This window comes from Piliocolobus tephrosceles, chromosome 2 (genome assembly GCF_002776525.5).
Source record: "Piliocolobus tephrosceles isolate RC106 chromosome 2, ASM277652v3, whole genome shotgun sequence".
NCBI classification, from domain to species: domain Eukaryota; kingdom Metazoa; phylum Chordata; class Mammalia; order Primates; family Cercopithecidae; genus Piliocolobus; species Piliocolobus tephrosceles.
Genome location: NC_045435.1, coordinates 184,549,494 through 184,572,747, shown reverse-complemented (window position 1 = coordinate 184,572,747; position 23,254 = coordinate 184,549,494). Strand labels below are relative to the sequence as shown.

Below are 23,254 nucleotides of genomic sequence, written 5' to 3'. Positions count from 1 at the left end.
AAGTGGCACATATACACCATGGAATACTATGCAGCCATAAAAAAGGATGAGTTTGCGTCCTTTGTAGGGACATGGATGCAGCTGGAAACCATCATTCTTAGCAAACTATCACAAGAAGAGAAAACCAAACACCGCATGTTCTCACTCATAGGTGGGAACTGAACAATGAGCTCACTTGGACTCGGGAAGGGGAACATCACACACTGGGGCCTATCATGGGGAGGGGGGAGGGGGGAGGGATTGCATTGGGGAGTTATACCTGATATAAATGATGAATTGATGGGTGCTGACGAGTTGATGGGTGCAGCACACCAACATGGCACATGTATACATATGTAACCTGCACGTTATGCACATGTACCCTAGAACTTAAAGTATAATAAAAAATAAAATAAAATAAAATAAAAAATACAAAAAATAAATAAATACATAAATACATAAGAACTTAGTTGCTGAATGTTAGCACAGATGTTAGCAGGGGCCAAGCAATAAAGTGCAAATTATAAAAGCTGTTTTTAATCTTTGTTTTGTCATTTACTTTGAAAACATCAGAGCCACATTTGTAAAATGAGACTAATAGTCTCCCCATTATCTATTTCACAAGGATCTGCTAGGCCTGACAGCGTGCAATCACAGATGCTCGGTAGCATTAGAAAACGGAAGGGGCTGTGTGAATGGAAGAGATAACTATTCCCAGTGGGTAACAGGCTTAACCTCTCAAGAGAGTGCTTGACACATTTTTCCCTTTCTTGAACCATTTTTCTCCTTCCTGGGAGAGTTCTGGTGAAATGATGATGTAACGTCAAGAAGAAAGTGTGTGTGTGTGTGTGTGTGTGTATGTGTGTGTGTTGTGTGAGACAGAAAGAGAGACAAGAGGCACAGACAAACACTCCTTGGAGGTGAGAGAGCAGAAGTAGGCAATTAGAAAAAAAGGAAGAAAGTTCATGTGGATTTTTCAGGTGTTGTCCAAACTCTTACTTCCTTTTCCAACATCCACATAAAGCACTGGCCATAAGTGCTTTTAAAACATTTTATTAAGAGGAATTGAGTATATAAAAGAACAGCTTTCCTGCAGAGGTACAAAAACTACCTCTTAATGCGGCTGAAAAGTTAGAATGTTTTAACTGTAGCCATTTGGTGACATAAGGGAGCAAAAGGCTGCTAGTGTGTTGGTCACTAATGCGCCAAGTTTCAGGTACCTTGAAGTGTTTAGTCTCCTGTGGAGTTGGCCTCCTATTTCCAGAGGCCCTTTAATCATTTGGATTTCAACTCTAGTGAAAAGTCTGCACCACCTTCCGCAGTCAGAGAGTTAGGACCTGGATTCCGTCCACTGTGAGTGAAAGCGCTGGTTTAGGGGAGGAGCCTTGGCTGCCACTTCGTAAACAGACATTGCTGAGATTTTCGGATGCACTTTGTCCCTAGGCCCAGACTCCTTGGTAATGCTAGAAATAAAACAGCAATTCTTTTTCTAAAACTATACTTATGTGTAAGGCTGTCTCTTTATGTGCAGAAGGGTACATAAGCAGGAGGCATTGTTGCTGCCTTTCATATTCATACCAACATAAAAAATCTTCTTAAGCAAAGCATGAACCTCTTCTTCTAATATGTGTCCTTATATTCCTTCCATGACATTTATTTATTTCGGTAGTTCCATAGCAACTACAGCCAAGAAATTGCCCCAGATTTAGATGGTTTCTATATTGTATCATATTATACTAAATGGAAAAAAAAGCAATGATAAAAATGCTATTAATCAGATTAAGTACTTATATTAATATAGGTAAATAATTTCATGTATACAAAATATCACAACTGCTTATTCCTTATCTTTGAAGACATGGAAGAAATTAATATCTCCCTTTCATAAATGAGGACACCAATACTCAGGAGCTAAATGATTTACCCAAGGTCACACCAGGAGAGCTAGAATTAAGATAAATACATTCTATTTATATCACTTCCCAACAAAGCTTTAGTGATCTTTATTTTAATCTGTTTACATATTCAAATATATAAGAATAACCAAAACTAGGCTTTCAAGAGACATATCAGCAAAGAAGAAAAGCATCTCATTGATTTTGCTAATAATTACAGAAACCTAAAATAACTATGACATAATGTGCTTATTACATTTGTTCAAAAAATATAAATAAACTTCTCCCATAGGGGATAGATTGCATTTTAACATATATGTTTCATTATTTAACATATATGTTTCATTATTATTGATGGTTCTATAAATTAGAAAAATATTTCTTTTTTTGTTTGTTTTTTTGAGACGGAGTCTCGCTCTGTCGCCCAGGCTGGAGTACCGTGGCCCGATCTCGGCTCACTGCAAGCTCCGCCTCCCGGGTTCATGCCATTCTCCTGCCTCAGCCTCCCGAGTAGCTGGGACTACAGGCGCCCGCCACCTCTCCCGGCTAGTTTTTTGTATTTTTTACTAAAGACGGGGTTTCACCGTGTTAGCCAGGATGGTCTCGATCTCCTGACCTCGTGATCCGCCCATCTCGGCCTCTCAAAGTGCTGGGATTACAGGCTTGAGCCACCGCGCCCGGCCTAGAAAAATATTTCTAAAGAAATCTAGCAAGGTAACACAAAAGTCCTCCAGATTAAATTTGATTTGGTAATATAAATCAAAGAATTTATGCTAAGGATGTAATTCAAAATAAAAAATAAAGTTTTTATTAACTATAAGGCATGTTGTTTACAATTCTAAAAGACTGCAAAACACACAATATCTTTTGACTGGCAAATGGTTTTAAAATGAAGTGTGTAATCTAAATGTAAAACTAAACAGATAAAAAGCTAAAAATGAATACTAACAATGCAAAACTATATGAACATTTGTATTAGGTTAATAAAAAATAGAAAACAAAATATGTAAAATGATTAAAGAGAATTACAATGCTATACTGAATCAGACTATTTAATCATACCTACTTAAGCACCAGGATTAAGAATAAACTCAATAAACCACGGGAAAATATTAAAAATCATTGAACCAAAGCTGAAGACATTGCTGGTGCATTTTCCCTCAAAATCATGTAAATATTTCATTTTAATAGGATCTTAAGTTGATCAACAACCAATTTAGGCAGAAGTAAATTTAATTTATATTAGATTGGTCTCATTCCTGAACTCAGAGTATCAAACATGGTGGTCCTTATACAAAAATAATTAAGCCCCCATCTTGAATATTCTCATTCCATCAATTAAAAAACAAAAAAAAGCACACTGACTGATGGCCAAGGATTAGGTTTGCTCTGGTTTGTATGGAATACCTTTTAGACATCAGTTTTCAACAGTGTAACCAAAGGCAGTTTTGCTGGATCACACAGAAAATGCCTCCGGTTCTAAGGCCTTTGGTTCCAAGAGAGACGCACAGTTCTAGGATCCTCCTTAATGCAAACTATCTTCAAAGCAAACTTGTTTTATTTCATTTGCCCAGTTTCCTCAACCTCCATACACTTCTAGTATGCAGCCTATTGGACTTATAAAAGTTCAGAAGAAATTAAAGTTCTGATACATCCATCTGAGGGCTTGAGAGCTGTGCTGAACTCGAATCAATACTGAACAAGGGTCTTTGAGTAAAGCTTAACTGAATTCTGGTAAGAATTAAATTACATTTTAGAGTCACCACAAATAGATCTCATTAAAGAAAAACCTTGATTAAATGTTCTTATGAGGAAAAGAAGTAAAAAAAAAAAAAAAATGGTTAGAATTTCCATTATTTGAATTCACCCAGCTCTTCCAAGTATGTCATTAAACATCTCCCAGATAGTTTTCCTTGTCATAAGCATAGTAGAGTAACAACAAACCAAAGAAGAAGAGGCTGGCATCCTACAGAATCACAGAGACCCATCCTATGCCTGCAATGGAGATAGAAACTTGAACCCACACACTACAGAAACCTATTATTTAGTCAGATTAGACCTTCTCCAGTTTTGTTACACACTCAGAAAAGCAAGCAAACATGTACAAACGGGAGGAGTATGTCTGAGAGGTTATAATAATTTCCTAAAGCCCAGTGAATTTCACTGCACATGTAAGGTTCCCACATTCAGAAATATTAAACAGGTCCAGAAACTTCATTAAAGTTAATCCCAGAATAACATTTATTCCACTACTTTCCCTGAAGAGGCCCAGTGTGCTTTACAAGGATTGTCTCATTTCTTCTTCATGAGCCTTTGGGGAAAATAATTGCCATCGTCCCCATTATATAGATGAGGCAACTAATACTTAGAAAGAATAAATAATTTTCCCAAGGAGAAGAAGCATTAAATGATGGAACCAAATTCAAACTCATGTTCTTCCCACCCTGTTACATTGTTTCCCAATACTGTCTATATGATTTCTAGCTAACAAGGGTTGAAACAAAACAACTGAAGAAGGCTGCCACAGTAGCATCATTAAAGTAGCAAAAATCAACTATGGAGTCAAAAGGGGATAAAAAATAGACACAAGAGCTATAAAATAACACAGCAGTATGTATTTACTTGGTGTAAGGACAATCCTGGGTGCCTGTACACACTCTGCCAACATCACTACCTTAGGGCTTATGGCAATAAATAATTTCATAGATGTGGTCCCAAGCCATTGTGAATGACACCCAGTTTGGTCTGTTTCAAGAGGCAAGGAATTATGTAATTCCTTTCTTTTTTCAATACAGATTTCAAAGGGTGATATTTGAAATATTCTTATATTCTAAAGAGGTAAGTCTTTGTTTACTAGACTTTCCCTTATGCATAATTGCTCCTTCCAGGTCAACAGTACATTACTGTTATGTACTGTTATGAACCTGCTCTCTCCTCCACTGAATGTGTAGAATCTCCAAGAAGAAAGGCTCTTCTGTACTGTTTTATAGATTGTGCCTTCCACTCCAAACATCCTGAGTCATGTTCCTTTTATACTTGCATGTGAGATGAGAGTCAGAGCACTGACCTCAAAGCCAGTGACCGAGTTCTACTGTTTCTTTCTGCAAGAACTTAGATGGTGAGACTCAACCTCCTCAGCTGATTAATGGAAAATCCCCACCATGCCAATCTTGCAGAGGATAGGGGTGGCTGTACTGGTCATCTTGCTGGGGTAATGGGGTAATAGTACTGGGGTAATGACTGTGTTATTTTATAACCCTTGTGTCTATTTTGATAATATGTTTGTACATGGTTTTTGTTTAGGAAAACGAAAACCACGTAGCATCTGCAAAGAATCTAAGACTGTGGAGTGTGAATAACGGAATGCAGCCTTGGTTCTGACACTAACGATAGGTCATATGAAGTCACTTTCCTCCTCTCCATGTCTTGGCATTCTCCTTGCTAAAGAGGGTAATTACGCAAATGATTTTAAGGTTTTTTTTTTTTTTCCAACTCTACCACTGTGTGGCTCTACATGTGTTTAAGTTACCTTTGGAAAGAAATGATGTTACATGTGTTTAAGTTACCTTTGGAAAGAAAATGAAATAAAATTGAACCTAAGACAGATGCAAAGCCACATTTAATCCTACAAAGTCTTAATCTTGACGAACTTTCAGATCTGTGCTACAGACCCCAAGGTTACAATGAGTTAGAGCTGCCAAGTTATAGGAAAATACCAACCAGGCCCAAAAAGTCTTCAATAAATGTGAACCTTGTAAAGCCAAGTATGACTCCCAATACCTTGGTGAAGAAACCAAGGTTTCTTTTATGTTGAAATCCCTGGGCACTGACAGACAAACCATGACTGTTTTGTGGGTTTATATAACAAACAAATAAAAACACTGCTTTTCCCATCAACATGTGTTAAACCAAAGATTAAAATCATGCTGAAGGATAGCAAAGAAACTACGTTAGATGAAAAAAGCCTGTGTTCATTCATCAAGTTACTCTAACAGAGAATAGTTTAATAGGTAGATTAAGTAAGGAGTATTGCAAAAACTCTAAGGTAACATGACTGAGAATTTTTTAGTTACCCAGGAATATTATTAAAATATAGTTTTGTGTTCTGTAATAAAAGAAAACAATGATTAGCTCAGTCAGCATTATTGTTCATTTCTCTCTAAGGTGCTTTATAAAAAACAGTTCCCCTGTTTACATCATTGCACCTGTTGGATAAGAGGGGGAAGAAACATTTTGGTAGATAAAAAGTGACTCAAAGGGCCCAGTATTCTGGAAGAGGACTGACAAGTCCAGAGATTCTGTAAAGTTTCCCTGAAAATACTGGGCACTTCAAATGTAGGGTGAGATCTTATAAGAGGTGTGAGTCAGCTACTTGGAAAGCTTTCTGATGCTTCAAGAAAGAAAATTTTAGCTTGTACATACATGCTTGAAAGCCACAGGCTAATGATCTTCCCAGCAGACCAGTAACTGAAGGGCAATCCCACGCTCATACACCTTTCTGATTGCATATGAATGGGGGATGTGTAGAAAAAAATTACAATATGCTAATTTACGCACGCACGCATACACACACCACACACATTTTGAAGTCTAGGAAGAAGTAAAGATCTGATGGCTATATTCCATGTGGAGTGACCGCCATTCAGCCACAGAAGACATCTTTGCAAAGCGTTTGAGGAACAAATCTGGAACTTACAATGTAGCAGGGCTCGCAGTATGCTTTCTTTTCCACAGCATAGAACGGCTGCCCTCGGAGCTTGTTGTTGCAGATGATGCAGGTAAAACAATCCACGTGGAAGACCTGATCCATGGCAGTGCATCCTGTACCTTCCCCAACTACGTTTTCTCCACACCGAGCACAGCGGCCTGGAAAAAAAAAAGGGTTTGATAAGAACACACCAAAGAGCACTTCAGTTCTGCTAAAGCCAAAGTGGAGGAGAGAGCAGGTTCATAACACCAGTGGCAACAGAACCACCACACCTGCCATCGTTACCCTAGTACTATTACCCCATTACCCCAGCAAGATGACCAGTACAGCCACCCCTATCCTCTGCAAGATTGGCATGGTGGGGATTTTCCATTAAGCAGATGAGGAGGTTGAGTCTCACAGTCTAAGTTCTTGCAGAAAGGAACAGTAGAACCTGGTCGCTGGCTTTGAGGTCAGTGCTCTGACTCTCATCTCACATGCAAGTATAAAAGGAACATGACTCAGGATGTTTGGAGTGGAAGGCACAATCTATAAAACAGTACGTAAGAACCTTTCTTCTTGCAGATTCTACACTTTCAGTTAGAATATAGGATAACTAGTTCCAAACTCAAATTTTAGTTCCTCTACAAAAGCCCTGATTGTAAAACCTCTGCAGCCAGCCCTCTGTGACAGGCAGATTACGTGGCAGTCCTTTAATTTCTAGATCGCTTTGATGGCTACAAGATTCTTTCTCCTATCGAGCCATAACGCTTCCTTATTCTAACTGCTTACCCCATGGTTCTAGTTCTGTCTTCTGAGACCTTATCTCTCTCTTGGACTTGACACCCTTTAACACATCAAAATTCAGTGAACGTTGCTTCCAAGTCTGGTATTCCTTTGAACATCCACACATCCTGCCATAGTTTCATATACTGTAGGGTTTTGAGTCTCTCAGGGCCACAGTTCTCGTTGTTCATGCAACGAGTATTCTGCAAAGCTCCAGCATTCTTCAATTGATTAATGTGGCATCTGGCCTGCATATGGACATCAGGTTTCAGTTTTTAAAATCTGTCGTAAGCTTTAAATAATAACAATAAAATATAAATTCAGACAAATATTTATATCAGTGAGAGGCATTATGCTGGTTGGCATCCATATCTCTATCTGCCTCCATCATGGGAATCTTGACCCAGACGTCAGGTCCACATCTAGTTTCCTTTCTTAGTCTTTGTTTCTACTAAGTTAAAAAAAGTTCTATCTAATAGTTATAGAACACTGGGAATGTCAGTCAGAAGCTGTAGGCTTTGATAGATAAGGTATAGCAAATGCAGTGCTTCACATACGTCAGACGTTTTTCTAGGGGCTTTAGATAAAATAATTCATTCCATATTCACAACGATGTATATGCAGGTACTGTTATTATGCCTATTTTACAGATGAGGAAACTGAGTCACACAAATGGTTAACTAACTTCCAGTCTAAGCAGTCTAACTTCAGCATCTGTGCTCTTAACCACTATGCTATAGTGCCTATTCCCAGTTCTGTGCATCAGGATTAACACAGATCTGACGTGAGGGAGCATCATGGAGAGACTTGTCACCGAAGACTGCTTTCAGCAGTCCATCACATTGGATTGACAGCCATTTCACACTCAAACTTGGGAGGGCTAGATGTTTCAACTTGAGAGAAAAAAAGGTACATTTATTTCTAATTCTCTCCGGCTGTATTTGGCTCTGAAAAGTATTTCTTTATATCCTGTTGTGGGATTTGAATGCGACTTTAAATATAACCCAAAGTATACACCTTAAGTTTTTTTTTTTTTTTCCTAAGGAATAAGAAATATGAAGGCTGGGTGTGGTGGCTCATGCCTGCAATCCCAGCACTTTGGGAGGCCGAGGTGGGCGGATCACCTGAGGTCAGGTGTTCAAGACCAGCCTGGTCAAGATGGTGAAATCCCGTCTCTATGAAAAATACAAAAACTAGCTGGCCGTGGTGGTGCGTGCCTGTAACCACAGCTACTCAGGAGGCTGAGGCAGGAGAATCGCTTGAACCTGGGAGGCAGTGCACTGAGCCGAGATGGCACCATTGCACTTCAGCCGGGGGGACAGAGTGAGACTCTCTCTCAAAAAAACAAAACAAAAACAAAAACAAAAACAAAAAAAAAAAAAAACAAAAAAGAAAAGAAAAGAAAGAAAAAAAAGAATTATGAAGTGCTGGAAAAAGAGTTAAAGTATTGGAAACTAAGCTGTCACCACTACAGTTGATATCATTATAAAGTTAATACCACAGTCTTGACATTTGATGAAAAAGTTTTGTATAGTATTTGTGGCAGACTTTAAAAGTTTTTATCCAAGACTGAACTTGTACTTGTTTTTGTTATGAGATGACATTTTGGACTTTCCTGCCAACCGTAACAAAACTATTTCATATGGCACTATTTTTGTAATTATTCTGAAAAGGAAAAAAACCAAAACCACACACACAAAAAACTGTGCTATGTTTGAAAATTGTGCTTAAATTCTAACAGCTTCATGCCACCTTTTGACAACATTTCATTGCAGAAAACAAATTAGGGATTAGGAGTAAATGGATTACCAATCCATATGATTATTAAAAGCATATTAGATTCCTGTGAAAGCTGTAATTTTACATTTCACATTTGTTAAATGCAGGCAAGTCAACAAAATCCTTTTTCTACATTACTCTTTCCTTTTCTAGGTGTCAAGCAGATTCACTACGGAGTACACGAGGGGCTATCAGGGATCTGTGGACCACACGTCCTCCCCTCCCCAAAGTAGTTCTCATTAAATATTAAACTACTGGTAATGGCAGTCGACTAGGCAGCTAAAGCAGCAATTTTGATTCAGACTATGATGTCCAAAGTGTAATACCTGGAATCCAAGAACCTGGGCCTACATGGCTTATGGAGAGTTTGATAGCTAACCATGAGGATCTGGGAGCAAACTTCAATCACTGATTTAGAGGGAATGGCCAGAGCAAAGCCTTAAAGGTCAGGCTGAAAAGATAAGCTTTGAAATGGTCCATCTATTCAACCTCAAGTATCTACTCTTGCCCACGACTATGTTCTGCTTCTGTGTGATATACAAAAATGAATTCAGCAATATCAGTGCCTCTCCCAGTCAAGACAACCTACATGCAATAGTCACATGACAAAGCATGTCACACGTCTTAGAAGCAAGTGCTACGGAATGTGGAAGGAAAACCACATTCGCCGGGGCTCAGGAAAGGTTTTGTGGAGAAAGAAGCATTTGAGCCCAACCTTCAAGGTTGGAATTTTGACAGGTAAAGGTGGAAGAGGGAAACACATTCTAGTTTTCCCTCACAGAGAGAATGAGTGACTATGGCTTGGATACCAAAACAATGCAGTGGCTCTGTGATGGCATGACATGGTTTTGCCTTCTCAGCTATGAAAACAGATGGACTGTATTCCTAAGGAATGATCTATTTTATGCTTTGGAGAATATTCCTCCAGAGTGGGTCAGCCTAATATGCTGGACCCAGACATAGCCAGTTCTGCTGCCTCTCATTATTTTTTCTATTCTTGGTATACACTGGGGACACCAGCCTTGAGGGCGACCAGTCTGGCACCTTTAAATCGCAAGTACAGAAAAAGAGCAAAGAGCAAAAAATAAAAATAGCCCCACACATCAGCAGGACAGAAAAGGTACCCGAATCTTTCCTTTTCACATGAACAAACATTTACAAACTATGTCCTTTAGGGAGAGATTCAGAACGGAGAGAAAGTTACTCAAGCATAGTGTATGCTTGCCTCTAGAGGGACTTACATCACACATTATTAAAAGCACACCACAATCTTAACGCCCATCTTTTAGACAAGCATCTCGGCACTTTTAAACAAGAGAAACCAGGAGAATGGTACCAAACTTCAAGGCATTGGAGCATGAAGGAAACACAGTCGATTAGCTCAGACCCAGGGCTGGTGTGAAGAGCCGGCCGGCAATGCTGAGCACAGTCAATCAAAAGATCCTATGACAGAGGGTCGGCAGCCTATGGCGAACTTTGTCAGTGAATTAAGATTTCCAAACAAAACAAAAAAGGGTGTTTATATATTATTACTTATTTTATATATTGTTTTGTATTGACTCTAGATTCAGCCATCAATTCTTATCTTTCACCTCCGCTCTCCCATCTATAGCAACCTCAGCAATGTCTTGGAAATGCCTGCTTTCCACCACACACCTACTACCTAATCACACTTCCTTTCAAGGGCTATTGCAATGGCTTCCTGATTGGTCTGATATCTCTGATTTACTTCCTCTTACCAACAGAAAGGCTTTACAGAAGCCTTAGTAATGGAGCTAATCTGAAGAGTTAGAATTTTAACAAGTCATTTTTATGAATGGCATAGGTGAAGAGTGGCATTCCAGGCAAATCTAGAGGTTGAACAAGGGAAGTAGAATAGTGTGATATGGGTTTTCAAGTTTTTTTTTTTTTTTTTTTTTTTTTTACAGGATCTCATTCTGTTGCCCAGGCTGGAAAGCAATAGTGCAATCATGGCTCACTATACCCTTGAACTCCTGGGCTCAAGTGATCCTCCTCCCTCAGCCCTTGCCACCAGTAGCTGGGACTATAGGCACATGCCACCAAGCCCAGCTAATGTTTAATTTTTTCCTATAGAGATAGGGTCTTGCTGTGCTTCCCAGGCTGGTCTCAAGCTCCTGGGCTCATGCAGTCCTTCAACCTTGGCCTCCCAAGGTGCCAGGATTACAGGCATGAACTGCTGCACCGGGCTGGCTTGTCATATTTATTTTCTCTTTTGGTAACATGAATTTGTTTCTTTCATGATGGCAAAATAAACTTTTTATTTAAAATGTTTTTCCTGTGATCACTACACAACTGATAAAAATAAGCCACAGATCCTCTTTTGCAAGCAGTGCTTGTTTTGAGGCAGGACCAAAGCTGTCCATAGCCATTTTGGGAGTTGATGCCATGGTGACTGGGGATGACATACTCCCAAACTTTCCCATTATTCACCATCAAATGTAAAGTATTAAATATGGGCAGACATCAAGCCAGGTCACATTTGTCTTCATGTCTTCCTTGCTACTTAAATTATAATAGACATTTTAAGCACAAGCAAAATTGATATTGTACCTTTAAATATGATAATGAACTGAAGCTCTATATGCCAATTGTATGATATATCAGCATTCCCATTAAGCACATTCTTCAATATATTCTGAAAAAAGTCTTGGTTCTAAAAGTTGAATCAATAAGATTATATAAGGGTAGTGAAATGATGGCAACGTATTCCTAGAAACAAAACCTGCTCCAATTTATCCTGCATATGGCTACTGAAGTTATTTTCCTGAAGCACGGTTTCCATTAAGCTGATTTAGAAATGATCTTCCACTGAAGGCACAAAAAGATAACAGAATGAGTTTGCATTCTTTATATGACAGGCCCATATGATGTTAACTGAAGGCTCTAGGATGGTGGCATTTTCTTATGACCAAAGCTTTTATTTCATGGACTCTGTAGTATTGAGGCATGTAATAATAGACAACTTGTTTCTTAAACTGCTTATATTCTAGGACAGTGACTCAATCTTGCCTGTAGATTGCAATCATCTAGGAAACTTAAAAGAAAATCTTGATCCCTGGTTCCCAACTCCAAAGATTCTGATTTCATTGGTCTGGGGGTAGGATATTACAGGAGAGAAACTTTTAAAACTCTCCAGGTGATTCTATGTTGAGTCAAGTCAAACTCAGTGTTCCGGGGGTGCCTATTTCTGTCCTGCTTGTCAGAATAAAAGCTGACAAGTATCGCCCAAACAGGTTTCATCTGCATGCAAAACAGTTTGGGGACAGACTGCTCAACCACGAGTTGGCTGAAAAAAAGAAATTCCTAAGGCATCATAATACATGTTGTTTTTCACCACAGAGAGGATTCTCCCTAATGCTGTCTTTATATTTTAGTTTGAAAAGTTTGTAATGGCTTTCCATCCATTGGAAATATACATGAGCAGAATCAGCTAAATTTTCTCATAAAATATTTTGGTAGCATTGAGCCAGAGAAAGCGGTTTACTTATATTAATTGGAAGCATTCCGATAGAACAGGCTTCTTTTGGGTTGCCGATGAATTTATCATATGGCACTGCTGTAGCCTTAGACAATACAGAATCCACAAAGAATGTCAACGGATAGCCATGCAAAGTAAGATATCACATATCACATCACGCATCAAACTGAGTTCTCACTATTTTCTTGGGACTCTGCCTTTACATAATGTAGCAGTATCCAGTCTCCTGTGGTTACTGCCACGTAGCTCTGTGAATACAAGAGTTTTTATCATATCTTAAAAGCTGGACTGTAGGACACATGTACTTCTGTCGCTGTACTTGTGTACAACTGATTCTATAGAGAGGCTTGCAGATTCAACAGGTCCGTGGACAGTGGGGGAAAGGTGGCTCCAATGTCTGTTTCCCTCTCTTGTTTTTCCCTCTACACATACATATACACACTCACACATACCCACGCTCAGACACTTGCAACAAGAAAAGGATCAATGACTGCCACTAGGATGAGTGGTAGACACAAAACACTTCCGGAGACAGTCAAATTAAGAAATATTTTAACATCTTAGTCCAAAAAGAGAAATTAAGCTAAAGTAAAAAAAGAAAAACACAACACACACGACAAGCCAAAACCCCAAGGTCGTCAGGGACAGGAGTTCAGGAATGAGTGGACAAAGGCCTGGGCAGCAAACCAGATGAGATGAAGTGAAGGCTGAGTGATCTCCTGGTAAGGGGAAGTTGTTATAAAGTCTAACCACGATGTGATTCATTTATAGATAGAGATTTGCTTAGCTTAGACCTTCAGGTGAGGTGGTAAATTAGGAGGGGGAGTCCCACAGAAGGTTGCAAAAGCAAGCATGTTTCGCTGATGTAAATATACGTATTGTGAAGGAACCTAACAAAAAACAGAAAATTATTGTGCATTTTTATCTGTGCTCAGCACTATCCTAAGCACTTCACATACATTCTTTTGTTTAGTCTTACCAACCAATTATTCTCCTTTTTAGATAAGAAACCAGAGGTTCCATCACCTGGCCAAAGTCTCAAAGGTAGAATGCAGTGGGGCTGAGACTGGAACCAAGTCTGACCATTTTCTCAATCAGCACATGTTTCTATGTATATAATTCAGTCATAATTCTGACCTATATCAGTATTGTTTAGGAGCAGAACCCATGAACACCTGCAGGGAAAGAGGAAGGGCCAGTCCAGCATCACTTCTCCACCCCTACAAGTCTCAGGGGATCTTAGTGAAAGCGATGGTCCTCCACTGCAGCTCTTGGGTGTTGACCCTTCGACTCTAGCTTCCCATCAGGAATGTGAGTTTGAGAACCATTGCTGTAACAAGGACTGGGTGCTTCTGGGTTCCACAAAGAGTAGTTTGTCCCGGGGTATTAGAATGCAGTGATGGCTAGTGCCAAATCTCCCAGGGGCTACATGCTAGGAAACTGAAACTTTAACATTAGGCTGAGAGGGGCAGCAAGTTGGGCAACACAAGCCCTGTTTCCAACCTTGGCGAAACTAATAACATCTACACACAGTAGTCATGACAGTAACATTTTGATAACAACTTCCACTCTCAGGAAAAGCAGCAAAAACAAAACAAAAATACTGCCACCACCACCACCACCACAAACAAAACAAAACAACCCCGCTTTGCATTTTCGAGGATAATACATGGTATCTTTTGAACAGTTACATATAACATGGTGTAAAGAAAATCAGATGTGCAATTCTTGCCTTTGTTACTAGCTATTGGCAGCCTAGACAAGTTTTCTAAATTTTCTGAGCCCAAATTTCCTTGTTTTCAAAACAAGCAGCTAAGTAGATGCACTCACTAGATAAGTGGTCTTAGTTGAGTCACTTATCCAGCCATTTTGTCAATCCCTCAACAAATGCACTTGCTGAGCTTCTGTTCTGTGCCAAGTACTGCAGTAACCTTTCCTAGGCTTCTTTAAGAGGGAGATGATCATAATTGCCTTAAATACTTAGCTGTGACATTCGGAGAAGGTAACATCTAGAGGGTGTCCAGCGTAAGACCTACTTCTTTCTCCTTTAAACTATAGGAGGTAGATAGCTCAACTTCAAAATAAAGAGCTCATAACAACTAGAACAGAAAGGTGCATGCTTTGGACTGTTCTCTAAAGATGACAGTCAATGAGTGGAAAATAGAGGTTGCTATGTCTCTGAGGCAGTCAGTTAAGATTTATATTTATCAATATTTTACTGATGGAATTTTTGGTAGAAATTTGAATCTTAATCCTACAAAAATTTTCAGACCCTGGGTGATGATAATAGTCAATATTTATTCAGCACTTTTTATGTGCCAGGTGTTAAGTATTTAATTGTATTATCTCACATAATCACCCCAGCAACTGTGTGATGTAGGTTCTATCATTACCTCCATAATAGTGGATGAAAAGGCAGCATAAAGAGATTACATGCCTTGCCCACAACCACAGAGTTAAATATTGAAGCTGGAATTGGCGCTTAGGCAATCTGACTTTAAATCTATCCACTTAACCAGTTTTCTAAACTGACTTATTACTTTAAAAGTCCAAAATTCCTAAAATTATCTGGCCAGGCAGGAAACTTGATTACATCGCAGAACATTCCTGACAGAAACAGCCGTATTTCCTTTGGCCAAAGCAAGATTTCTCTTTAATTTTTACACATGGACATTTTCACATTCTCAGTCTGAATTTTTAATCCAGTCTTCTATATTTAGAATTCATTTCATGATTGATCTGCTAACAGAAAAATCAATATTTACAAGTACAGTTAGAATCACTATTGCAATAATTATTTTTGACTTATGGTTTGAATCTGCTCCATGATCTCTGTCATGGGAATCTATATTTCCCTTAGGTCCACTCAAAGGGTAAATTTGCCCAGGTACTTTTAGCTTTTGTGGTAGGAAATCTTCAAATTTATTCTGGTTATTTGAGACCAAACCTGATAATAAGGCAACCCAAGGGGGTGTTTCTAAAGCTACTGTATTTCAGCAGCCAGCAACAGAATAATCTTCACCCTGTGAAGTCAACAAGCATCCCTTCTATTTGTCTAGTGCTTTATCTTATTTATCAACGCATTTGATCCCTCAGTAATATTCGGACCCAGCAAAGCAAGGGTTATAATCACTCTCATTTTAACAATTAAAATACTCAAACTTAAAAAGGGTTAGTGGCCTACAGAACCTAAGAGTTCAATGTGTGACTTAAGACCATGTAAAGTTAAATCAGATCCAAAGGACAGAGCTCAGGCAGAGGAACATGTTGCAAATGAGGTGGAATCCATGTAGATAACATGTAACAGTCATACTGACACCAAGACATAAATGGGAGCCACAGTTTGCAGATGGAGAACTATGACTCATTTTGTAAAGAACATTAGGTTTTCTCCAGTGTCCCTCTTACCTTCCTGTTTTACAAAAGAAGAAAGCAGACACAAAAGAGTGTTAACATGGAACAGATTCTCTGGATATTAAACTGTTTTTTTTTTTTGAGACAGAGTCTCACTCTGTCACCCAGGCTGGAGTACAGTGGTGTGATCTCGGCTCGCTGCAACCTCCACCTCCCAGGTTCAAGCAATTCTCTGGCCTCAGCCTCCTGAGTAGCTGGGATTACAGGTGTGTGCCACCATGCCTGGCTAATTTTTTGGTATTTGTAGTAGAGATGGAGTTGCACCATGTTGGCCAGGCTGGTCTCAAACTCTTGACCTTAGGTGAGCCACCCATCTCGGCCTCCCAAAGTGCTGGAATTAGAAGCATGAACCACCACACCTGGCTTGGATAGTAAACCAATATGCAAAGGAATGAGTATTTCTCCAATGATCATATTACCCTTTCCATCTTAGAAAAGATGTGTGCTATGATTTGAATCGGTTCCCTCCAAAATTCAGCAGTAGATATAGTGATGTTATTAAAAAGTATTGATTAGGCCATACTAGCTCCTCCCTCATGAATGGGATAAAGCCCTTTGTGAAACTGGTTTCATGCGGCCTTCTGCTGGCTTGCTCTTCCACTGTCTGCCATGTGAGGATGTAGCACAAAGCACCATACTGGAAATACAGAGTAGCCCTCACCAGAAAACGAACCCTGCTGGTGCCTTGATCTTGGACTTACCAGCCTCTAGAACCACGATAACATAAATTTTTGTTCTTTATAAATTACCCAGTCTCAGTTATTCTGCTATAGCAGCACAAAATGGACGAAAACAATATGTGACTACTAAAAGACTTTGTCCATACGGTACCTGCCTCCATGGGAGATACGAATTTAGAATATAGAACAAAAAGGGGAAAATAAAAATTATAATTAGCCTAAATTAAAATTGTGATATATAAAGACTGAGAATAAATTTGCAGTTTCACATAAAACTTCATGATTTCTAGATTCTCTTATGAATCTTACAACAACTAAAAGCTAAATGAGACAATTATCCTCTTCTTAACACATGAGTTAACACAGGAATAACCTTGCACATGACTTGAGAAGTAGGTAGCAGAGATGCAAGTCAGCCCAGTCTAGTGATCTTTGAGCTGGACCATACCATATTACCTGCATAAATGGAGCTGGCCCCAAGGATGGTGCTATTCTCACCTCACATTACTTCCTTAGGAAGCCAATTCATCTTACTCGGGATTCTGTTTCACCGTTTAGGAGCAAAATATCCATAATACACTGTTAAGAGGATTTAAAGGGTCATAGGATGTGTAGAAAATTTAGAAAGTAGCCATTCCAACCTCTTCATTTACAGACTCAGAACAAAGGGAAAGAGAGAGGCAATTCTTTGATTAAGATGTCATAGCAAGCTGTCAGGAGAGATGAGGCCTGATAGCCTTTGGGCTCTCAGTACAGCACTCTTTCAAGATGCACAAAGCTATCTCCCAGGTGCCCTACCTCAAATATTAGTTTCTTCCCACTAGTAGGCGCTGTTGCCTGATCGTGAGGAATTTCTCCTTCTACATAACAGTAGATTTTCATTGTAAATAGGAGTATTGCATGGGAGACACTAAGTCTACAACATGGCTTCTGTATGACTCCAGAACCAGGTGAACTCCATTACAGTTGGAACCAGCAGAGTCATGCCATTTCTCTCTGAAACACTGTGGTGTTCTGGATTTGTACATCCGCATGTTCTGGAAACCAAAGGAATAGCAGCAGGATATGGTGTAGTGAGTGAGTTCTGCAGAGCTGTGTTGAGACAAAAGAAGTCAAGGCTCTGGTCCCTGTTTGACCACAGCCAGTAATAAAATGATTGCTTTATACGTTGGTATTATGTATAACATTCACTTAACAGACTCTTTCCAGCTTAGCTTTGTTACTTATTATTATTTTGGGACAGAGTTTTGCTCTTGTTGCCCAAGCTGGAGTGCAATGGTACAATCTTGGCTCACAGAAATCTCTGCCTCCTGGGTTCAAGTCATTCTCCTGCCTCAGCCTCCCGAGTAGCTGGGATTACAGGTGCACGCCATCATGCCTGGCTAATTTTTTGTATTTTTAGTAGAAACGGGGTTTCACCATGTTAGCCAGGCTGGTCTCGAACTCCTGACCTGGTGATCCACCTGCTCCAGCCTCCCAAAGTGCTGGGATTACAGGTGTGAGCCACTGCGCCCAGCCTGTTATTTATTATTTTTTTTAAACACCACAAACTACTCAAGTAGTGGTAAATCTGTCGATAGAAGAATTGAGTTTTGATTCCAGCTGTACCATATATATGATCTGTGACTTTGAGTAAGCTATTTTACCCATTTGAGCGATAGATGGAAGATAAATAGTAATCTCAGCCCTAGGTACCTCAAAGTATTACTGGCAGGATACAAACACACACACACACATATCACACACATATACACACACACACGTGTGTGTGTGTGTATATGTGTGTGTGTGTGTTTGTATCCTGCCAGTAATATAAGTATACACACATACAAATAAAATGCCAAGAATTCCTCTAAACTATTCTGCTGTAAAATAAATTTTCGTATGAATATTAATAGAAGTCACCTGTACAATGGAACAGACATACTTATACATCTGGGGCTTCCATCCAGCAATGACATTCCAAAAAATGTCCATGCAAAATCCACATGGTAGAATGCAAGACTGATTTGAGTAGATTGATTTTGAAGATATGAGCATCTCACAAATACTGGCAATGCCAATTAGATTCTCAGTGGAGTGAGCAGATGGGGTCACAAATATTTGACACCTGATGTTACACTGGAGCTCAGGGGGAGACCCATGAGGCAGGACCTAAGGCCTTTTCCATTCCATTCCATCTCTGAAGAATTCTCTTTGCTAAACCGTAGTCTGCATCTGATTCCATCTCCAGCACTTGCATAGCAACACTGAGCTCTCTGAGTGCTGAAGTGACGTCTAGGGAGCAGTTATTAATACACATATGTGTGCACACAGTATGTGGAAATATGCAAGATTGAAAGTGATTAGTGTATTACTTTTAGGTAATACTTCCCATTGGGACTATGCTCCTGGAAAAATTCCCCTCTCTCTCCATAGAAGCTTGCACAGTCAGCTGCTATCACCTACCAGAATGTTTGGGATAAAAATGGTGTCAATTTTAAGGAAACACACTTCTCAATTTTCTTTGTTAACATTTGAATAAAACATTAGAAGGTTCTTACTTTTCTCCTCTCCTGTTTCATTCAGAGAATAAGCTCCTTCACAATCTTACTTTGTGTGAGAGAGAAAATAACCACCCTTCTTTGCTACCTGCAGATTAGCAGAATCACTGGGTTTTAAAGTAGAAAAGTTTAAATTCCACTCTAATAAAATCCACTGGCTCTCATAACTTCTCAATTGCATGGCAATGCTTTATAATAAGAACACAGCAAGAAATCACATTTCTACTTGTAAGAGCTTATAGACCTGTGAGATCATCAGAGGGAGCAGCAGAAGAAAGGCATGGAAAGCATTATAGGAAGGATTTGGTTGGGAGTGAAGGGACACTTTCTGGACCAATGAAAATTTTGGGAAATGGAACATTGTCTAGGAAGCCATGTACCTGGGCTGGCCACATTTTCTCTCTGTGACTCCCTTTTATAAAATAAATACACCGAATCAAGTGTTTTTCTAAGGACCGTCCTAGTCTTCAGTTTTTATTATGAGATAAACTTTATAGGATAAACACACAAACTAAATTTTGATTAAGGCTGATTGAGGGTAAGGAGAATCCACTCTGTGGTGATTTCTGAGCAGTCCTTCAAGACCTCAAACTTATTGACACATTATAAAAGTTATAAAATGAAACAAATGAGAAAACTGGGCAATAGGTAATGTTTTATTTATGCCAGTAGAGTATATTTCTGGGTGATTCCTCTTGTACTAATGTAGTTTCCATATTTAGATTATCATATTTAGTAAACACATATCCAAACCCCTAATAACTAGTGAGATAAGTCAAGAGCTTTCCCTTACTAAGGCTTATAGGGAGCTCCCAGAAACCATATACTTCCACAGAAACTGCCTAAAAACAGATAAGCTCAGTAACGGTTTCTTGCATCAGCTCCTATGTGATTTTATTTGAAGTTCTGTCTTGGGCAAGAGATACCACACAGGGAGAGTGCAAAGTTGAAGGTCTTTAGCAAAAATTTGGACTGTAAACACAGCTTGGCATTATCAGCATTCTGTTAAGTTCAAAGAAGAGATAGTTACAACAAATACAGCTTGCTTTATTTCTGAAACAAAACTGTGCACATATTTGTGGCCATACTACTAATTAACCTGTAGATTGTTCCTTTCATCTATTCAGCATGTTTTTCTGCTCCCTGTTACAACATGCTGAGGTTACTTTTCCCATATGGACTATATTCAGACAGTTCCCTTATAGGCATTAGAGAGAGAATGGTACAAATGATTAAGGGACTAGAGAAGCTGACTATAGAGAAAGATTAAAGAAACCATATATGTACATATTAGGAAGCTGACAGGTGACCAGGGAGTGCCATAATGGTCTATAAATATCTGAAAGGGATAAACGCTGAGGAATAATTTAGCCTGGTGCAAGTGGTACAACTGGGAGTGATGGTGTCTCTTAAAGAAAAGAGAAGATCATTATTAAAGAAAAAAACTTAGATGTGTAAGATGCTATGCATGGAATATGGGAAAAGGGGAACATGTAGGCTAGTTGTAAGTGCAATGGGATGAGAGTCAGAAGACATGGATCGGCACTACCATGTATAGCTGCGTAACATTGGAAAGGGCATTAACCACTATGGTCCTCAGTTCCCTCTTTTGGAAATTAGAGTATGGAACAGAATTAGAGGCTTTCAAAGGATGCTCCCAAGAACTCCATGATTTTGAGGATCCTGCTCTATTGATCCCCACCAAGAGAGGAAGGAGAATGAAGGGGAGTGGTGATTGCCTAGAGCCCCTTAGTCTGTTTCATTTCTATCCCATCAGCTTCCTCAGAATAATTTCTGGGGGACTTATCAACTTTAAAAAGTTTGTGTAAAAAAGCTACTGACTTAAAGTTTGAAAGATGTATTAGGGATCAGCTTTAAATCCATTCCTATTCAAAAGACTCGTGGTGGAAGACTCATTAAGGTTGTTTTCACAAAAGGCTTACTGAGTGGTTAATTACGGGCCAACATAGCAGACAGAGCAGTAAGACAGAAGTGCTGTTGCCCTCATGGAACTCCCATTCTAGGTGCAACTCTTAATATAGGATTGTCAAAAATTCACAAATGAATAGAGGAATCACTATGTAACTTCCTATAGGATTGAAAATAATTAACTCAATTTAACATTTACAGAGCACCCATCAACGTTTAATACTTGTGATAGATAATGTAGGGCACAAACATTAAAATAAACAGATATCAAGTGCTTACTAGACATCAGGCCCTGTAGGTCAAACCAGGAATATAAAGATGAGTAAGACCTGACACCTGCCTTCCCTAGAACAAATGGACATCTATAATTACCAGATAAAATAAATGAAGGCTGTCAGAGGACCACACAGAAATACCTTGAGAGTCATATAAGAAAGCTATTAATTCTTTCTAGAAAATGGGCTCAAATTGGGGAAGGGATGCTGATAAGAAAAATCTTTAGAAAAGAGGAAGGAGACTCAAGTTGTGAAGGATACGAGAACGGTTTACCTGAGTAGAGAAGCAGGAAGGGGGAAAGCATTTTAAGTAAAGGAAAAGCCAATTAACAAAGAGAGGAATGAAGTGTGGAACATTCAGAACCAAGAGGGCAGGTAGGGATGGGAGGAAAATCTGACTGGAGTCATGGGCCCAAGGCTGACTAAAAAGGATTTCCTACATGAGACTAAGAAACAAAATGTATTTTATAGGCAAGAAAATGTCAGTTTCAAGTAAAAAATGGGATGACCATATACACATTTTAGCAAAATCTCTAGCTATAATGTAAAGACTGAAGAGGGGAAAGGAGGTTGGGAGGCCAGTTGTTTTGGCCATTGTAATATTTCAGGCAAGGGGAGCAATGGGAGTAGATAATAATGTTTTTGACCTTTTCCTATGCCACCTATCAGGTAGGCATTATCTTCTTCTATCTGCACATTTAGACAAGGAGGCTCAGAATAGTTAAATAACTTTCCCAAGATCACACAATGAATACATGCAGAGCTAAAATTTGCACCTTAGTTTGCTGGATGTTAAAGAATACGCTCTTTTCATTACACTTGTTTCCAAAAAATGGTATCAGCAGTTGGCAGTGCAGTTAGGGGGAGGGGACAGATTCAAAAGTTGTTTCAAAATACACAGCTGAAGAGGACACATTGGATGTGGAGAAAGTGAAAGGTAAGAAACAGCTTCTGCATTCCATTTTGGGCAATTTTGTGGATGATCCCAGATATCAATGTAATAAAGTTCAGATTTTCTACAGCTTCCAGTTAAACTAGAGGTGGCGGAAAAATTCTTACTATGCATCTCTCATTGTGCATATAAGTGTGTGGATATATGCCTTTGTGTACACATGTGTAAGTAAATAGCTGTGTATATGTGTTTGTGAGTGTGTACGACTATATGGAAATATATATTTGTGCGTATGGTTATAAGGAGCTTTAGCAGCTATAAGTAGAATATGAAACTCACCAAAAAAGATTATTGAGAGAGAAAGTGTCATAAAGGAAGTTTGACATCGTCCAATTTCTATTACAATGTCAATGCCCCTCACAGCCTAAAACATCATCAAACTCTAAAGAGAGAGAAGACACCAAACCAGACTGACCAGCCCAGACTGCAAGCAGATATCTGAGGCTCAATAATCTAGGAATCAAAATTAGAGTAAATGAGGATGGGAAAACTGGCCTCTTACCACTTGCCTATTCATTGCATATCTTGTGATTAATTTTCTTTATGTCTTCTCTTCTAAATTTTTTCCTCTTTGGAGACATTCAAGCAGAGTGGTTGGGAATTCTGTAGGTAGGACACAAGCTTCAGAGGAAGTTGGAGTACACTGTCTTTTTAAGGATCTTTCTGGCTCTGAAATTCCATGACACATCACTTCTGCTTGTATGCTTCATTGGTTGGTTGATTGATCATAGGAATACTGTTGAGACTTAATGTGCCCTTCATTTAGCAACAGACTCCCTAGATTACCCTCTTAATTTTATCTGTTAACACACTCAGACTGGAGTTTATGGCTTGGC

The 23,254-nt window shown here is 39.1% G+C and overlaps 1 protein-coding gene across 3 annotated transcripts in view; it reads right to left on the bottom strand.

Annotated features, from left to right (window-relative positions):
* The window catches only part of LPP (LIM domain containing preferred translocation partner in lipoma), a 751,777-nt gene that overhangs the window by 137,778 nt on the left and 590,745 nt on the right, over nt 1–23,254 (bottom strand). For all 3 annotated transcript variants that reach the window (XM_026455659.2, XM_026455658.2, XM_026455660.1), the window contains one exon: nt 6,571–6,740. In XM_026455659.2, coding sequence (XP_026311444.1) covers nt 6,571–6,740 — 170 coding nt within the window. The remainder of the gene's footprint in view (nt 1–6,570; nt 6,741–23,254) is intronic.